This window comes from Nannospalax galili, unplaced genomic scaffold (genome assembly GCF_000622305.1).
Source record: "Nannospalax galili isolate Female #2095 unplaced genomic scaffold, S.galili_v1.0 scaffold768, whole genome shotgun sequence".
Lineage (NCBI taxonomy): Eukaryota > Metazoa > Chordata > Mammalia > Rodentia > Spalacidae > Nannospalax > Nannospalax galili.
Genome location: NW_008360317.1, coordinates 4,512,968 through 4,531,818, shown reverse-complemented (window position 1 = coordinate 4,531,818; position 18,851 = coordinate 4,512,968). Strand labels below are relative to the sequence as shown.

At 44.5% G+C, this 18,851-nt stretch overlaps 1 protein-coding gene across 1 annotated transcript in view; it reads left to right on the top strand.

Annotated features, from left to right (window-relative positions):
* Window positions 1-18,339, top strand: part of LOC103727258 — a 52,549-nt gene extending 34,210 nt beyond the window's left edge. The window contains exons 9-10 of the mRNA XM_008825081.1: window positions 16,491-16,536; window positions 18,211-18,339. Of these exons, the coding sequence (XP_008823303.1) occupies window positions 16,491-16,536; window positions 18,211-18,339 (175 nt within the window). The remainder of the gene's footprint in view (window positions 1-16,490; window positions 16,537-18,210) is intronic.
* The last annotated feature ends 512 nt before the right edge of the window (window positions 18,340-18,851 follow it).

Here is an 18,851-nt window from a genome sequence, read left to right as displayed (position 1 = left end):
AAGATAGATCATCAATTCATCTCTCTTCTCCTAATCATTTTTCACATTAAGAAAAGTAGATGTATTTAGAAGAAAATTACTGAAAAAGCAAAATTGTCAAGTTCTCATAGAAAAGAAGCATAGGACAGACTATCTGGACCCCAGTGTCCTTCCTGCCCTGCCACCCTCCTGTGTGCCAGCCAACTGCAAGGGCGAAGGAGCCTTGCACTCACAGCTCTGCCCAGAGAGCCCTGTCCTCTGCCCACTAGGCACACTTTCTTTTCCACCTGTAGTCTGCAACGAGGCCAGAGGGAGCGCTTCAGGCTCTCTCTGCATCGTGCACCAAGGATCCCAACCTGCAGGGGATGCATAGTTGAATGGTAGGCATTGACTGCTTTTTTTTTTTTTTTTTTTTTTAACCTCACACTTGAAGCTTCCTGAAATGACACAGTGTGCTGTCACCACTTTCAGGGAAAACCATCTGGGTAAGGAAAAATAAATCTCATGAGGATGTAGTTTATCCCACTGAGATGATCTCTGTCCCTTGGCCACCTCCAGATGAGAAGTCAGCCCACAGCAGCATGCAGTGCTCCCAGGGCTCTGTGGAAGCTGGCAGGGATAGGAGGCCCTGGGTCACACCTCTGGAGAGTTAGACAAGAGACATCTTCATCCATAGCCTCAGGTGTCTCATCTAGAAAGCAGAGATAAGGTGACTTGCCACACAGGGCTGATCAAACTCATTCATCAATAAAGAAAGCTCTTAACAAAATACCTAGCAGTATGCACTTCCCACAGGGAACTCTGTCCTCTTCCAACTCACACATGCTGTGAGGACAGAAACACTGTCCTTAGAGGCTTCTGAAAGCATCAGTCCAGGCTTGCCCCCAAAGCCACTGAGACTACTTCAGGCCTAGTCTCTCCCTGACCTGCTCTTCAGACCCACTCAGTTCTTTCCTGTCACAGGACCTTTGCTCCCGGATTTCCTCTGCATGGAATACCACAGCACTCTTTCTGATCAGATCCAATTTGAATCTCATCTTTAGTGGTCCTTCCCAATGCTCCCTATCTACTCTCCCAAGGTCTCCATTGCTTGTCTGCATTACCTGTGACTGTGGGTGGTAAATTTATAGTTAGCTGTCCACCCACAAGTCAGAAGGACAGAAGCATCTGTTTTGTCCCCATTCTACACCTAGTCAGTGTGTGGCCTATAATAACAAGTCAGTATATTTTTAATAAATGTGTGATCAGAATCTTACACTCTGAAGTCCTTTCTCAGGTGGAATCGTGGCCTGAGAGATTGTCTAAACTGTTTGTGTCTCAGCTTCCTTGTCTGTGAAATTGGCATAATAGAAACAGAATGCACCTTATTGGATTGTTGAGAGGATTTCTTGCAGTATTACTTGCCCAGTAGTAGTTGTGTGGCACACAGAAAGGGCTTCCAAAAGCTGTTTGCCACTGTAGTTGTATTTGCATGATCTCCTGACAGGGAGACAGGGCTGGGTGGAGAAAACTTCTGATTAATAAGTTCTAGGGCAACTATGATCTCAAGGTTCCAAGAAAACCTTGCCTGTGGTGGTTTGTCTTCACTGGCAATTCGGTGGAATTTGGAATCACCTAGGAGACGTAGAGCCTGTCTGTGAGGGCCTCTCCAGAGAGGTTTTATGGAGGAAGGAAGACTTACCCAGGATATGAGCAACACCATCCCATGAATCGAAGGCCAAGATTATATGAAAAGGGGGAAATAAAGAAAGCCAGCTGACACCATGTATCTGCTTCCTGTTCTGTCAAGATCTGAGGACATACAGAGTCACATCCAAGAGCTACTTCTACCACCAGACTTTCCCCAGCATGGTGGACTGTGCCTTCAACTCATGAGTCAAAATAAGCCCTTCCTCCTTTAAGCTGCTTCTTGTCAGGTTTTTGGTGACAGTGGTGAGAAAAAGAACTAATTTGCCTCTTCTGCCCTCACTCCTTCTGTATGTGCTCTTTGCTGTGGACTAGAGGTTCAGAGGTTGAACACAGAGGACACAGCCTCAAGGAAAGGACAGTTTGGAGACGTCTCAGTCCACACAGGCTGCCATAACAAGATACCTCAGATTGAGTTGTTTAAACCACAGAAGTTTATTTTCTCATAGACCTCCAGGCTGGAAGCCAAAGTTCAAGGTGGCCACTGACTGTTTCTGGTGACCTGTGTCTTCCTGGTCTGCAAATGGCTGTCATGTTCTCACTGTGTGCTCAGGTGGTCTTTTTTTGATGTGTTTGTGCACAGTGAGAACACTCTGGAGTCTCCTAAGAACACCAATCCTTTCAGGAAGTCCTCACCCTCATGGTCTCATCTGTCCTGAAGGCATAGCTTCAATACCATCACAGTGGGGGTCGGGACTTCATGGGGAGGGCAGGCATCCAGTCCACAACTGTGAGTATTTTCTGCCTTGGGCTGAACCACATCCCCTCTCTCCTGCTGAGGAGCTCATCTGGGGTGGAGCCAGATTCATCAGCCAATGGGACTCTTTATTGATCATGTCATTGTCTGAGGTCCCCTCATCTGTGGCCCCATCCTATCAAAAGTGAGGGTTGTCCCAGGAGATTAGCAGCGAGGTTCAGGGTGCTTCCATGCCCCTCTGAAGTATGTCTAGCTTCCTGGCATACCCAAAAGAAAACAGAACTTTATAACCTATTATAACCCCACATACTGAGCAGGGAGTGGGGAGCTGGGCTTATCTCCCTATCTCACTCTGAGACCACTCTTAAGGCTGGCTGGCATATTCTTCACTTTTTTTCTAGCTAAGCACAGAACACACACTTTGGGCTTTATCTCCATTTCATCTTACCACCCTCTCACACCCAGGCCTAATCACTTAAAGCAACCATAGAACCAACATGGTATTTATCATAATATCCTGGGAGAACGGAGTTCTGGTAAGTGCAATGGTAGCTAGTTACAGGGGCTGAATGCTTCCGGGAGCATTAATCACGGTGTCTGAGTGCATTTGTGGGAGCGCATTGTAAACTAATTACCATGTGCGGGTCCCACTCTATCATTACCTCTAATATATGATTTCAAATATAATACAACTTCTATTTTGTTGCTTTCATACCATTGCAGACACACTTGGAGGTATGCCTCAGCCTGAAAACTTCTAGATACAAAATAAAATGGAAAGAGAGAGAATTTTTGTTTTGCTAGGATTGAACCCAGAGCCTCAAGCACACAATAAGCCCTGACCCAGAAATATTCTTATTGACAAATGCCTGCTCGTAGAGTCTTTACAACATAGAAGACATTCGGCAGCTACTTTTGACAAAATGAATCAATGCATTTAGAAATAAACAGTTTTTTCCCAGCGTGGCTCACTCCTAATTTGTCTGGTTACCCAGGGCAATATATTTCCCTCTTTGTACATTGAACAACAAGAAAGAAAAAGTTTTTTAAACTAGGGAACATGACATCAACACACTCCTAGGATTTCTTGAACACCACCAACAACAACAACAAAATTTAAACTTTAGAGCTTTCTGTTATGACAGTGCATCAAAAAGAACAAACAGACTAGTTTCATGCTTTCATTACAGAGCATACTGTTCTGTTCTACAGAAAAAGGGTGTGTGTATCTTGAATCCTGATTCCAAGAAATGAGCTCTAAAATGTAGATTTTTTTAAAAATAAAAAAAAAAACAGCTCCAGGGCTGGAGATGTAGCTCAGTGTTAAAGAACACTGAATGCTCTTAGATAGGACCTGAGTTCAGTTCCAAGCACCGACATGGAGGCTCACAACCTTTCTTATCTCCAGTTCCCAGGGATCCAATGCCCTCTTCTGGCCTCTGTGGGCATTGCACACACAGGCACACTTACATACATACAGGCAAAAAACTAATACACATAAAATTAAAAGATAAAATAAACCACAGGTTCACATAATGTTTGCACCTTTGAGGGGGATGCTTACACCCCCACCCCTTACAGGTGAGGATCAAGGGCTCAGAGAGGGGGCTAACTCCTTCAGATCACAGGAGGGATGGGGCTAACAGCAAAGCCTTCCCTGGGCAGCAGCTTTGAGCTAGAGGACAAGGGAGGGCAGCAACAAGGGGACATTCCAGGCTATATAGAACCTGAGGAACAGGGGCAGAGGAGGCCTTGGAGTCTTTGGAGGAGACATTGTTAATGGACTGAAGGACCCGTTAGAAGGAGAGAAGTGAGTACACCAGGCACAATTTGCTAAAGAAGGGCCATCTCATTCCTGCTGGGTGCTTTGTCCTGGATCCTAAACAGCATGTACATTTTAAATAGATGCTTAAGGAAATGTACTCTGGGGAAGAAATGGGGGGGGCTGAATATTGGGGACCAGAGAGATCAATGGAGAGATGTCTTGGGTTTCTCACCTGTAAAATGAACGGTTTCTTTTAACAAACAGCATATAAACTCTTTAACTGTTGACTACAGGTAGTAAATACTTGATAAACAGTGGTCCTTGTGCTGATTGTCCAGCTGGGCAGTGCTGAGGACAGTTAGTAAAGACTGAAACAAGGGGAACAAGAGAGGAGAAGGGGAGGCTGTGAATCTAGAGCTCCCTGGAAGGCAGCATTTGTTCCTGGCTGGAAGAGCAGAAGCAAGGGAGTGGAGGCCCCTGGAGTCTGAGGGCCGAGGGAGTCATTCTCCACTCGGGGACCAGAGCATTTGCTCAGTTTTTCTTGTTCTGAGTGAGGTGATCTTAAGGCATCTTCTCCTTGCTTCATGCTGTCTTCCCTCATCTCCTCTCCGACACCATGTCTACCACACTGACAAATAGACAAGTAGGACTAGAAGGGAAGGCAAGACCTCAGAAGCCCCTCTGCTGCACCCCTTAAGCTACATGGTCATCACCCCCACCATGCTCAGGCCTGGTCATCTGCCTGAGCCTCACTGTGGGATGTCCTTCAGGTGCTGCAGACCTCTACCATAGAGCAAAATTGTAGCAAAATTGCTGGGCCCACAAGGTCTCCCAGCAGTCAGAAACTGAGTAGGGGGGGATACCAGAGAACATGAAGGCCTGAGCCTGAGTCTGACTGGAGGACAGTACACAGCCCCTTGAGAAACTTGTTTTACATTCAGTGTGTCCACTCGTCCTTGGACTAGGTCTGTATTTTCTTTTTTTGCCTCTCTCCTCAAGTCCTCAACAACATATTCCCATCTTCATCTCAACCAGTGACCTATGTCTCACCCCACTCAGTACACTAAATATCAGGAAAGAAATCTCACCAACTTTTTTTTTTAATTTTTAACTTTTGATTTTTGAAAATTTCTTACATGAGTATTGTCTTCACATTATTTCCATCCTTCCCAATTCCCCCATCAGCTCCTCCCATGTCCTCCCACTTCCTTTTCATTTCTGTCATATTCTTCATCATTACATGTACATATATATATTTATAAATCACACGCACACACACACACACACACACACACACACACATAATGCACTGAATCCCTTTACTGGTGCCCCTGTGTACCTACGTTTGGGCTGTCCATTTAGAATTAGATAATCTCTCGAGGAACTAGTCCCTGAAGAAAACTGATCCTCCCTCCGTCAGCATTCACTGACTGCTTGTAGCTCATCTTGAGGTGGGACCCCATGCCATCCCACCACCCCCATCCCACCTGGCATGTCAACTGGTTTTGTCATTCTGAAGGTCTCCTTAGACTACCACACTGTGGATATTTCGTTGGTGTAGCTTCTCTATCACGTCTAGAATTCATTAATTAGCAGTAGGCATCTTGTCTCTCTGGTTCCTCCATTCTTTCTGTGCCCTCTTCCTACATGTTCTTTGAGCCTTAGGTGTAGAGGTTTCATTGTAGATGTGCCACTTAGGGCTGAGCACCTCACAGTCACTTATTCTCTGCATTTGACCAGTTGTGCAACTTTGCAATAGTCTCCATCTGTTGCAAAAAGAAGCTTCTTTAATTAGTGGTGAGTGGTACACTTGTCTGCAAATAGAATATGTATTTAGAATATAGTAAAACATTACATCAGTCTAGGGAAATAACAGAAGTAGGTTTTTCTCGAGGATTTGTGAACTCTCCAACCATGCGTACACAACCAGCATTTTTAAAACTTTTGTTTTGGGGCTGGAGAGATGACTCAGCAGTTAAGACCACTGGCTGTTCTTGCAGAGGACCTGAGTTCGAATCCCAGCACCCACATGGCAGCTAACAACTGTCTGTAACTCCAGTTCCACTTTCCTACATACAGGCAATACACTCATATGCATAAGATAAAAATAATAAAATATATTTTTAAAAAATATGTTTTTATTTATTTATTTGCCTACCAGCACCCAGACCAGCACCCTGACTCTCACTTCACCAGACAGTCTTCCCCTGACCCTTGCAAATCTCTCCACTGAGGCTCATTGCTAAGGACATGTCTCCTAAAAGTCTCCCTTCATCCCCATGAACTTGTCATTCTCAACCAGGTCCTGCCTAGCTGCTAATAAAAGTACTTTTCTACGTGTGGAAACAAGAAAAGAAAATCCAGCTAATACCCCATCTTGGTCCATGTTCTGCTATTAGAATGCCCAAGGCTGGGTAATTTATAAAGAATTATTCAGCATCTGGGGAGGCTTTCTTTCTGCCTCACAACATGGCAGAGAGCATTTCATAGAAAAAGCAAGTGAGCCAGCTCAAGTCTTTCTTCTTCTTATAAATCACTAATGCCATCACAGGCCCCTTATCACTTCATCCAATCTTAATTGTCTCCTAAATGCCACACCTCCAAATACCATTAACATATGAATTTAGAGGTTAAACTTCCAGCTCATGGAACTGGAGGAAGAGACAAACACATTGAAATACAGCAGTCCAATTTTTTTTTACATCAAAACTCCTTAAAAGAATCCAAATGAGGCTGAACATAGTGGTGCATGCTGGTAATCTCAGTACTGGGAAGGCAGAGGCAAGAGGACTGACAGTTCAAGACTAGTTTGGGCTATACAGTACATTGCAGGCTAGCCTGGGCTACACAATGAAACCTTGCCTCAAGTAACCATACAGATAGTAGATAGATGATAGATAGATGATAGATAGATAGATGATAGATAGATAGATAGATAGATAGATAGATGATAGATTATTGATAGAGAGATGATAGATAAATCATCTATAGTTTTTCTCTCCAATCAGTTGCAACCCCCCCCCACCTGCCTCCATCAAGCTATTCTTTCCCAGGTACCAACAGTGCTGGCACTGAGCATCCTTCAATCCATTCTTGAACTCACCTGACTTGACACATCAGTCATATTGGATCTATTTGATTCTTAATATACTTTCTTCACTTGCCTTTCCAGACACTACACTCCCAATTTCCTTGTTTTCCTGGCATCCTTCTTCAGCTTCCTTAGCTGGCTCTTCCCACTCTCTCTGCCCTTACACCTGGAGCATGCACAGCTCCCATTCCTGGTCCCCTCTCTTTACTTCTCCCCTTTGGGACCTTCTCTAGTCTTGCTCTTAAATACCACTGCAATGCTGATGACTCCCAAGACTGTGTCTCCAACACACAGCATTCTCCCAAATTTCAGCCTCATATACCCAAATAGCCTCATACCCTCCCTACCTTGAAATCTTGCAGAGGCATCCAATCACTGTGGTAGTAACAGTGGGCATCTCTCACTGTTTGTACTCTGAACCTCCTAGGGCCCACCTTCTAGCCCTGTAGGTTAGCTGCCTCTTCCTGTATGTGAGCAACATCCACCCAGCAGCCTGTTCAGTGTCTTCTCCCCTGCCTACTTACTGGCTATCTACCTCTGACCATTAAAATCCCACCAGTCCCAAAGAATCTGACTCAGATGTCATTCTGCTCTCAAAGCTTTTGCTGATCCTCTGAACTGAAATTAATTTATCTTCTCCTGGGATCTGGGGAATTTTATTTTTATCTCTGGTACCAACATCAGTACCCTCTGTCTTGTATCACACTCAGTGATGAACAGTCACTCAGCAAAGACCATAATAGAACCACTGTGGGCCAAACATTATTCTGGATGCAGGAGCTCTTTAAAAATATAAAATAATCCTCAAGGACTGATGGTTTGAGCAGAGGGATATTAGCGATAAAGAATAAATGCCAGGGGCTAAGTGATAGCTCAGGTAAAGGGCTTGTTGCATGAGCATGAGGATCTGAGTTCAGATCCCCAGCACCTATGTAAAAAGCCAGGTGTAGCAGTAGTATGTTTATAATCCCAGTGCTAGGAGGCAGAGACAGGAGGATCCCTGAAGCTCACTGGCCAGCCAGCCTAGTCAAATCAGTGAGCTCCAGGTTCAGTGCGAGACCCTGTCTCAGAGAGGGTCTGAGAAAGACACCTGACATCAACCTGTGACCTCCACATACACATACACACATAGGCACAATCTTCCTTAATTACATTCCACCTTATATGTGCATGTGTGTGATGAAATGGTTCCACCTTTATTTCATCGTTGAAATTAGACCCCTGAATTCCTTGAAGCTGCCTCCTCTTCTCCTCACCCTTGACATAATCACATCCCTTTTGTCCCTCATATCTGTACTCCCATCCTCTCAAGGGTCCCCATTGTTTCTCACCCCATGCTAGCTGACATGTCCACTGCTTCTGTTCTCTTTGCAATCAAGCCCAGACTCTGGGCAGCTCTGATTACGCTTTGCCGGACAGCCTTCAACAGATCCAGTGGGATTTGACTCCCATCCAACTGGGTCAGGCCTTCCTTTGTGTATACTGAAGCTTGGCGTGTGGTCTGCACTCCCTCCCAGACTCACTGAGGTGCAAACCTGATCAGCATGTCTAATGGTTTCTGGTTTTCGTCCAAGTTGAATTTAAGACATTGTCTGGTTCTTTCAAGATGTGGTAATCTTGATGCTACAAAAAGCCCCATCACCTAAGTGACCAAATCCTGGCCGCCCCTCAAAGCTGTGGCACAATTAATTTGGTTTATAAAGCACACATTAATCAAGAAATGGCCTGCCTTCTTTCCTTAGCTGGGTGTGCTGGCTAGCTTCAGTTATCAACTTGACACACCTGGGTAGAGGAGCCTCAGTTGAGGAATTTCCTCCATTGGATTGGCCTGTGGCCATGTCTGTGGGGCATTTTCTTATTGCTGAGTGATATGGGAGGGCCCAGCCTATTGTGGGCAGAGACACCCCTGGGCAGGTGGTCCTGTGTTGTATCTGAGAGTAGGCTGAGCACAGGCCGGTAAGCAACATGTCTCTGTGGTCTGTGTTCCAGGTTCCTGCCCTGAATCTCTGCCCTGGCTTTCCTCAGTGTTGAACTGTGACCTGGGAGATGTAAGATAAAATAAACTCTTTCCTCCCCAAGTTGATTTTGGTCAGTGTTTTTATCACGACAATAGAAAAGTAACTAATAATCCATTTACTAGAGAAGATATAACAGTAATAACTAGAGATGCTTCAGTGTGAACTGTCATCGCAATGGCCTTTCCCTCTTTCATAGCTTATGAAAGGACCAGCATGTCCCATGTAGATAGTTTTTATCCATCACAGTCCCCCAGCCACCTTTCATAACCAGAGTCAATGATTCTTTCCATCTTGTAGAGGGAAACCAGAAGATTTGTTCTGTGCTTTATCCTACTGCATTCCATAGAGGAAAAGAAAAAAGAAGAAAGACTCTTTGAAAATCAAAAGCAGTTCCAGTGTGGAGGTGGTGAGGTCATCAGAATTTAGAATACGGAGATGTGTCAGAAATTGGTTCACTTGTCATAATACTCTGTGATTCAGAAAAGTTCAAAGAAACAGAAACTGGAGCCTGTCCAAACATGGCTGGGCATTTCTAATTTCCCAGCCCCATTCTTCCCAGTGGCCATGGGTCAAGTTTGCCCTGTCCTAAGCACTATTATGGGAACTTCAGGGTGTTTGATGAGCTGACGTGCTGTAGCCTGTCACTTCATTTTAGTTAAGTAAACTCCCTTTTGTTACCTTTAACTCCCAAATGAAATAGTTTCCTTTGCTTCCCATATTGATGTTAAAACACACAGACCAGTAGGTACAGATGAGAACTTCCTGCAGAAAGAAGGACCTCTGAAGTCCTGAATTTGGCCTCCTCCAATCTTAAAAAGAAATCAGGCACAGCCCTTGGTGACTGTCCATAAGGGTTGCTATTGCTACAGCCCAGTGAAATGTGTTAGCTGCCTGAATTCCTGGGATCTGGTTTCTTACCAGATCTGCAGAACAATATGAATAATTTCTGGTCTTAGCAGGAAGGATGCATTTCTGGGAGGCTGGGAGGAAGGGAGGGAGAGAGAGTCTAAACTACCATTGGAATCTTTCTCAAAGCCCTCAGTCACATTATACTTTGAAGTAGAATCAGAGACTCTGAGGTAAATAGAAATCCCCATTTCAGGACATTCTTTCTAGGTTTTCAAGAATCTTGTGAAAAAAATATGACAGTATCCAGGAGTAAAGATTCCTAAAAGACAAAGAGATGCAGCCACCTCCTGTCATGCCTTATTTGCATGTGCTAAGAATAATGTAGCAAGTGTGAATTTCAGTCCTTAACTCCAGATATTCAATAAATAGAACTTCCTTTATTCTTCCAAACTCAAGTTCATTCCTATTTTGAGCTCTTACCACCCAGCATAAAATCAGTCACTTCAAGATTCCCTAAATAATGTTGTCATGTTTCTGGAGCCCTTTGATAGGGCATCTTCTGATCTTGATCAATGGGCCACACAGAATGTATTAGCCAGTTTTCTGTCACTATAACAAAATAAGTGGGAAAATCAGCTTCCTGTCACTCTTCCACTGTCCTCCCCACAGTTAAGGGAAAATCTTCCCTTTCTGCCTCTGCCACATCACTGTGTTCTTGTACTCCCTGACCCTTGCTCACTACTTACTGCAGGGCACAACTCTTCTTTAAATGCTCCGTGCTCTCTTGGCACTTGAGAGCCTTTGCGTTTACCATCATCTCCTTTAGAAAAGTCCTTCTCCTTTGACGTCCACATGACTGACCCAGTATCACCTGCAGAGAGACCTTCTTCCCCTCCACACCAAAACCCCAGGCTCAGAATTCCTTGTGGTATTCACCTGCTTCCTCACTTTTATGGCACTTCCTGTCATCTGACTTGTGCTAAGCTCTGCTTTTCTATTACCTGCCTGCCCCCTTAAAGTATACGTGCCATGATAGGAAAGACATAATCCACTATGCCCTCTGTGTCTAGAATAAAGGACAGATGGATTTGGGGGAGTTCCTAAACTGTGCCGGGAACTATGCTGAATGCCACACATTTAACTGAAAGCAAGCTATGATTGATTTGTCAACTTGATCGTGTTAATAAAGGCCTGGCCAATTAGTAAAACACCTCTGGGCGTATCTGTAAGAGTTTCCAGAGACCATTAGGTCATGAGGGCTTGAACTTAATGAATAGTTTGAGCCACTGATGGATTCATAATATGATGGCATTATTGGGAGGTGGTGAAGGGCAGAAGATGGAGCCTATTTGAAAGAAGGTAACTAGTGGTATATCTTGGGGGGCTATACATTGCCCTGGTCCTTTTCTATTCTACTTTCTGGTTGCCATAAAGGGAGCTGCTCTGCTCTGCACCTGCCAAGAATCACACAATTCAGCTCCACCATGCCCTCCCTACCTCCCCACCATAATGGACAATGCAAGCAAAACAAGCATTACATTGTATCTGGAATTTTGCTCAAAGCAAAGTCTGACTAACACACAGTAGCATGAGTGGGTTGGACAGCAACGCTGAGACTGGCTGAGTGGGACCTGGAGCTCAGAAATCAGGAAGGTCACAAGTACGTGTGAGTTTGTGGGGGAATACAGTGGGAGAACAGGGGCTGAGGCAGGGAGCCCTATGATCTCCAGGATTGCCTGGAGCTGCTCATGACATGGATCCCAGTGGGTCTCTAACCAAGCAGCCACAAATGAATGATGGCTCCCTGGGAATCTAAGTATTGTATGCAGGCAGACATGGTGCAACCGGGTAGGGCTGAACCATCAGTCAGTAAATACAATGATGAAGTACTATTGATTGACACACAGGAAACACAGAGCCTTATGAAGGGCACTTTCTAAGTGAGTTCCCCTCCACAAACAGATATCAGCACTATCTCTTCAGTGCTGACAATACTGCAGTGAGAAAAATAAACACTGGGCTCAGGGAACTGACACTGGGGTGGAAAGAGACTGATATTGTACAAAATCAATAAGTAGTCTCTGAGAGAGTAAGGGATGAGAAGAACAATATGACAGGAAAACAAGACAGTGGCAGGTATTGGGGACAGGGAAGAGCAGACCGCTGTGGGACCATGAGGGAGAGTGGGTATGACCTGTTGTGTGACCAGGCAAGTCTGGATGTTGTATGGTGGAGCACACCTGGTGTGTGCAAGGAGTGCGTGTGGTCGCCTGGAATTTCACAGTACATCATTCATGGGTTGATGTAACCCTTATGAGCCTGACACTATTCTGGGCACTTGCAGTATATTAATGAGAAAATTTGGCAAGAATCCTGCCCCAGTATAGCCTGGTTCCTAGATAGATAGTAACTATCCACATAACATGTGATCAGGCATCATGTTAGAAAACACAAATGTAGGGGCTGGATAGATGGTTCAGTCATTAAGAGCACTTGCTGTTCTTGTAGAGGGACTGGATTCAGTCCCAGCACCTGGGTCAGGCAGCTCACAATTGCTTGTAACTCCAATTCCAGGAGAGCTAATACCCCTTTCTGGCTTCAGGCACACATATATAACCATAAAATAAATCTTTAAAAGAAAAGACAAATGCTACGGAGAAAAAAGAGCCAGGAACTGGTGCCAGAAATTCAAGATTACTAGTATGTGAGCATTAACTCAGAGAGATGGCATTAAAACTAGGTGTCTGAGTATTGTTCTTGCCAGTGGCTTGAGCGCAAGTAGTAAGGGCTGAACCCAGATACGTGAGCCTAGAGAGATCAGGGTCAAGGGCTGCTGCTAGAAAGAAGAGGACTAAGCATTTTCATGGGCTTTGTAAGCATGGAGGCCACTGGTTGACCAGGGAGGCAGCTTCTGTGGGAGCTGGGGGTAAATCCTTGACAGGAACACTGTCAATAGACAACAGAAGGAGGAAATGGAGACAGTACTAGAAGCTTCTCTTTCCACTTCCCTAATGGGGGAAATAAAGCATGCTTGTATGCTATTGGGAATGAGCCAGTAAAAATCTGAAAACTGAGAATGCAAACAAGCATGGCTGGTTCGTCTTGAGGAACCTGAGGGAAGGCTGAGCTGGTAGGTCCAGGTGCAACTGGGAACTGGTGGAGGTTCCCTTTGGGGCAGTTTTCTCCATGAGTTCCTCTCTGAGAAAGGGGACTGGGGAAGAAGGGTTGGAGATTTGCAGAGAAAGGGAGAAGTGGAAAGGTCTTAGAAAATGGGAGGTGAGGATAACTTCCCAGAAGCACTCAGAACTCATTAGTGGTTTGTGGTTGTGGATTTGAAGTCAAGCCATTCAGCCAGTTCTGTGGTTTGTCCCCAGCTATATTTGCATACGGACACAGGCAAATCAAGCCAGGCTCAACCTCCAGTGCTGCTTTGTCAAGCAAGAGCAAACAGAGAGCAAGGGAGTCAAGGGTGTAGGAGGAAGTGGTTCTACTTGGCAATGGAGTTTAAGCCAGGCAAGAGGGAGCAGGAGGCATGACAGGGTCACAGACAGGGAAAAGTCTTAGTATCAGCAGCAGCAGAGGTAAGTAATGGGGGTAGACCGTATGAAAGTGAGATTTCATATACAGAAGAGAGTGTCCCAGTTACAACTAATGACAAAGTCATGATTATGACAATGGCTGACTTAAGGTTGAAGACAAGACTATCTGGAGATAAGAGATTAAAGATGAAAACCCAGTGGACTAGAAGGAGTATTTAAAATTAATAGTAAAATACCTAAGAAACATAAGCAGCTGTTTTAGTTTCATTCTATTGCTGTGACAAATATCAGGACCAAAGCAACTCAGGGAAAGAAATGGTTTATTTCAGCTTATAGGTTATAGTCCATCTTGAAGGAAGTTAGGGCAGAAACTCAAGTGGGAACTAGAAGCAGAAACCATGGAGAGACACTGTTTGCTGGCTTGCTCATGGACCCCTACTTAGGTAGCTGTCTTATTCAGCCCAGGATCACCTGCCCAGGGAATGATGCCTCCCACAATGGGCTGGGCCCTCTTACTTTGATTGACAATCAAGACACTCTCTCACAGACACCCACAGGCCATTCTGATCTGGACAATCCTTCAATTGAGACTCCTTCCTCAGATGACTCTAGACTCTTGAGTGAACAACTAAGTTAACCAGGACAGCAGAATATTATTGAAGAAAATCGTAGAGTACAGGGACCTAAACTCTCTGTTTAAACTCTTTGGTAAAAATAGGAGTTATGGAGAAACACAGTTTGGGATCTAAACAGTCCTTTTGGCAGCTTAGCAGAGAGCTACCTTAAGGGATATGTATGATTTTTGCCCTTGCTACTTACTCAAATGGCCAAACACTCTTAGCTAATATTTTCAAAGTCCTACATGGACTGGATATGCCTTTGCTGGGAAATGATCTGGCCCATCTCCACAGGTGAGCATGACCTCAGCCCAGAAACTCGACCCCTCCCTGTTTTTCTCACTTCCTCTCTGCCCAAAGACATGGATTGGCACGTTGTTATATGAACCCAGATATAACCTTAACAACCTTTTCTAAAGACAAAGAAAGTTTGAATATATGGGAAGGGTCTATGTTCTTGGATAGAAAATTCTATATTTTGAAGATGCTCTAACACCAAAGGCCAAATTCAACATCCAATCAGAATCTCTATGAGATTTCTTTTTTCTTGGAGCTTAACAAGTTTGTGCTAATGCTTATTTAGAAGAGTAAGTATTCAATAAGGGACAGGAAAATATTGAAAAATAATAATGAGGAAGTACTTAAATTACAGCTATCAAGCCCTACTATTAAGTTAAAGTCAGCAAAAGCAACAGAATACTGGTGTACAGGAGAGCCCTGCAGGCTAGAGATGGAGGACAGTGTGTGATAAAATTCAGATCTCAAACTAGCAGGAGAGCTGTATACTACTTATGTACCCAGGGAAGAAATGAAGCCCCTGTATTTGTATGAAAATAAAGTCTGTGTACATGTGACATGAAAACATGATGGTACAAGGGAGGGAGAGGGAGCGGAGAGAAGAGGGAGGAGAGAGGTTTCCCTGTTTTTGTTCATTAATCACAACACAGCCCAAAAGAGGAATCTGGAGTATCTACAGCAAGAATATAAAATAGAATATACGGTAGAATTCTAACATACATGTTTATAAATGCAGACAAAAGTGAAATATATATACAAAGATAAAAATCAATGAACAAAATAAAGCCCTTAATAACCTCAACAATGTTAAGAAGCAAACACTGTCTTTCTCTTTGAGCTGCCTAGATTTCAAAAAAAAAACAAAAAGAGAGAAACAGTATCTAGTGTGAGTTTTGTGTTATCTGTGAGATAATTATAAGGGATTTAAAAGACATACATTTCTCTAGGGCTGGAGAGATGGCTTAGTGGTTAAGAGCACTGGCTGTTCTTGCAGAGGACTGGGTTTGGATTTCAGCACCCACATGGTGGCTCACAGCCCTCTATAACTCCAGTTCCAGGGGATCTGATGCCCTCTCTGACCTCTAGGGGCATTACATGACAGGTGTTGCATTTACATGCAGGCAAAACACTCATACATACAAAAGAAAAATAAATAACATTTTTAAAAGACAGCTTTCGGATACTGACCCAAGAAAAGAATGTCTCCAGTCAGTCCTTCCTGTCTTTGGAACTGAGCAAGTCAAATACACATTGGCCCATTATTCACACCTTATTATGGCCACACAATGGCCTCAAGCCTTGCAGTGGGTATGGGGTAGACTCCAGACTCCAGCTGGTGCTTCCACCTCCTTGCATCCAACCCTTCCAAGTACCATATTAGTTGTGTACATAGTCCTAGGCATTTGTCACACCACTTAATGCCTTGCCACTCAGTTCCCACTCTCGCCCCCTCCTGCTCTTCACCAGCCCCACCATACTCAAGTCTTTCTCCGTTAGAATTGCTTCCCCAAACTACAGTTCTGGCACAAGCCTGTGGCACCCAAAGCCTTGGAGCCAGACTCAAATGGGAACTGATCTCCTTTCTTCCTTCTTCCCTTCGGGTGGGACAGATGTATAGGTGGCCATGTTGGGACTCCCCATCCCTCCTCCAGGCCATGAAGGCGGTGCATAATCTACTCTCAGACCTTAGGGCCCAGGCATCTCCTTATGATTCTCTCATCCCCTGTGCTGCACTGGTTTTTAAAATAAGTTTCTTATTTTAATCATGAATCTGCACAATGGAAGTAGATGCTTAAAGAAAGCTGAGAATTATTTCTGATCCAGGCAAACAAGTGTGTTCCCAAGACTGTTATAGAACACGCCATGAAGGCCTTTAGCCAGACCCCAGCCCCAGTTTGTGTTCTTGATGTCCTGTCTGAAGCAGTGTTTTGTATTTGCATTTTTTGCTTCAGTTCCACGGATCCTGACAAGTGCCTGATCCTCTATGGTGATGACCAGGTAGGTGTGGGCCTAGAACTGAGTCAAGGACCAGAATGTCCTCTGCTATGCTTTTCGGGAGGAGTAAGGTGGAGGACTCCAATGGCAGCATCTGTGTCCTGAAGCTGAGATGGAATGAAGAGGAAAAGAGAAAGGAAAACAGTGTGATAAGAACAAAAACATTCAGAGAACATGTATGTGGTGCTTGCTGACAAATGCATGGTGCTCATGTGTGTGCAGTGCTTACAGTGTGATACTACCATGTAGTGTCGCTAATGTGTGTGGTTCTCATTAACGTGTGTGTTGCTTACTAACATGTGGTGCTCACTAACGTGGTGCTCATTAATGTACAGTGTTCACTAACGTGGTACTCACTAATATACAGTGCTCACTAACATGGTACTCACTAACATACAAGTGCTGTTCACTAACATGCTCATGTTGCAAGCTAACATGCCTGATGTTTTTAGTGTCTTTTCATACGACTATACCCCAAATGGTCTCATGACCATTTATGAGAATGAAGAAACTGAGGCACAGGGAAGGATGAAATTTGTCCAAGTTTCTATGTTCCCGAACAGGTGACTAGTCTAAGCCCTTAACCCTAGTCTTTGATGATTATCAAATAAACAAAAGGAATAGTCCTGGTCCAGTCATGGTGGCACATACCTTTAATCCCAGTATTCAGGAGGCAGAGGCAGGCAGATCTCTGTGAGATCCAAGAAAGACTGGTCTACATATCGAGTTCCAGGTCACCTGGAGCTAGAGGGAGACCTTGCTTCAAAAACCAAAACCAAAACAAAACACGACAAAACAAAAAGCAAACAAACAAAAATGTTCCTGGTAAACAGATGTGTGAAGACATGGGCTGGGAAGGGATGTGTGCCTCTGAGAGCCCTGGAGACCTGGGAAACAGCACAGCACAGCGGCTTGCCTTCCCCTGGAAGGTCTTCTAGCCAAGAGGGAGAAATCTTTTACCTGTATTTTGCTTCACGACTGGGACTAAGGCTTAAATGCTTAAATGCTTAAAAACTCTCCTCCAGAAGAGACATAAGTGATGCAAACACAACCAAAGCTGGATGATTGGATATTCTAGAATCTTCCTAGGAAGCCGTTTGGGTCAGGACAGGAGGGAATGGTGGAAAGATGGCGCATGCAGAAACTGATTTTTACCTGGCCCCCTTTCCTAGTTTCTCTGGGGTGCTGTGTCTCTCCTCTCCCTGAAGCCTTTTCGTGCAGATGCTTTTACATAGGAGGAACACAGGAAAGAGCAGATGAGAGCACTTAATCCTCCAGAGACCTACAACCCAAGGCTCAGGTGGTGAGAGAGATGGTGAGCTATGTGCTGCCCAGCTCTAGGGGACGCCGTTCATACAGACTAGTGCAGGAATGATGCCCTGGATTTGTGCCACACAGCCTCCAGTCGAGAATTCCCCAGATGGAAACTGGCAGGGACTGCATGGCAGAAAGGAGGCCTCTTTTGGTCCGTGGTGCCCAGTAGTGACCAGCCCCTGTAAGCAGAGTTCCCTGCTTCTGCCTCTGTCTCCTCCTGGCTGCTTTCCCATGTATAGTCCAGCCTGGTTACTGCCTTCTAGAGAGAAACCAGGGCAGGTCCAGGAGACATTGCCTGTTCATTAGAATGCAAGTTCATTGGTGAAAATGCAAATGATCCATTTCACTTTGTCCTTCTGACAGACCGTGCTGGGAGCGATGACTGGTTGCTCCCCAACTGTCACCGCTGCAGCACTGCTCATTTTGTGTATGAAGTGCCTACCACACTTCAGGTGCCCAGATAGCAACCAGCATAAAAGCTCTCGTGCTTGAGACTCAATCATCCACTGCCCCCTAGTGGGCCCCATGTGAATGACATGACAGGTGTTCTGTGCTTCTGCTCAGATTTAGGTTCTAAGCAAATCAGGGTTGCATTGCATTTTAGGAATAGCTGGAAGCTTCTCCTGCTTTCATCTTCGCTGCTAGTATCTGTGCTTCTTAATTAACAGCTCTGAAATGGAATAAAATGTCAATCTGCGTGACTTTGTGGAGCCATATTCGAATATTAAAAAGTCATGACATTTTCAAACCATATTTAAGACCTAATTTGATGCTCATTTTAAAAATCAAATTTTTCCTTAGGCTGGGAAAAGGTTTTAAATGAATATGGTGTTAAACAGCTCAGGTTGCCATTTGGCTAAGCTTCAGAGGTGTGTGAAAGAGAGAATCCCGTTTATTCATAAGGCGGGAAGCACTAACTGTGCCTGCCTTGCCATCTAATCTGCCGCCCAGCCATGCATTGACAAATTTCGGGGACTGAAAAGTTTGCATGTCTTTATTGTCCT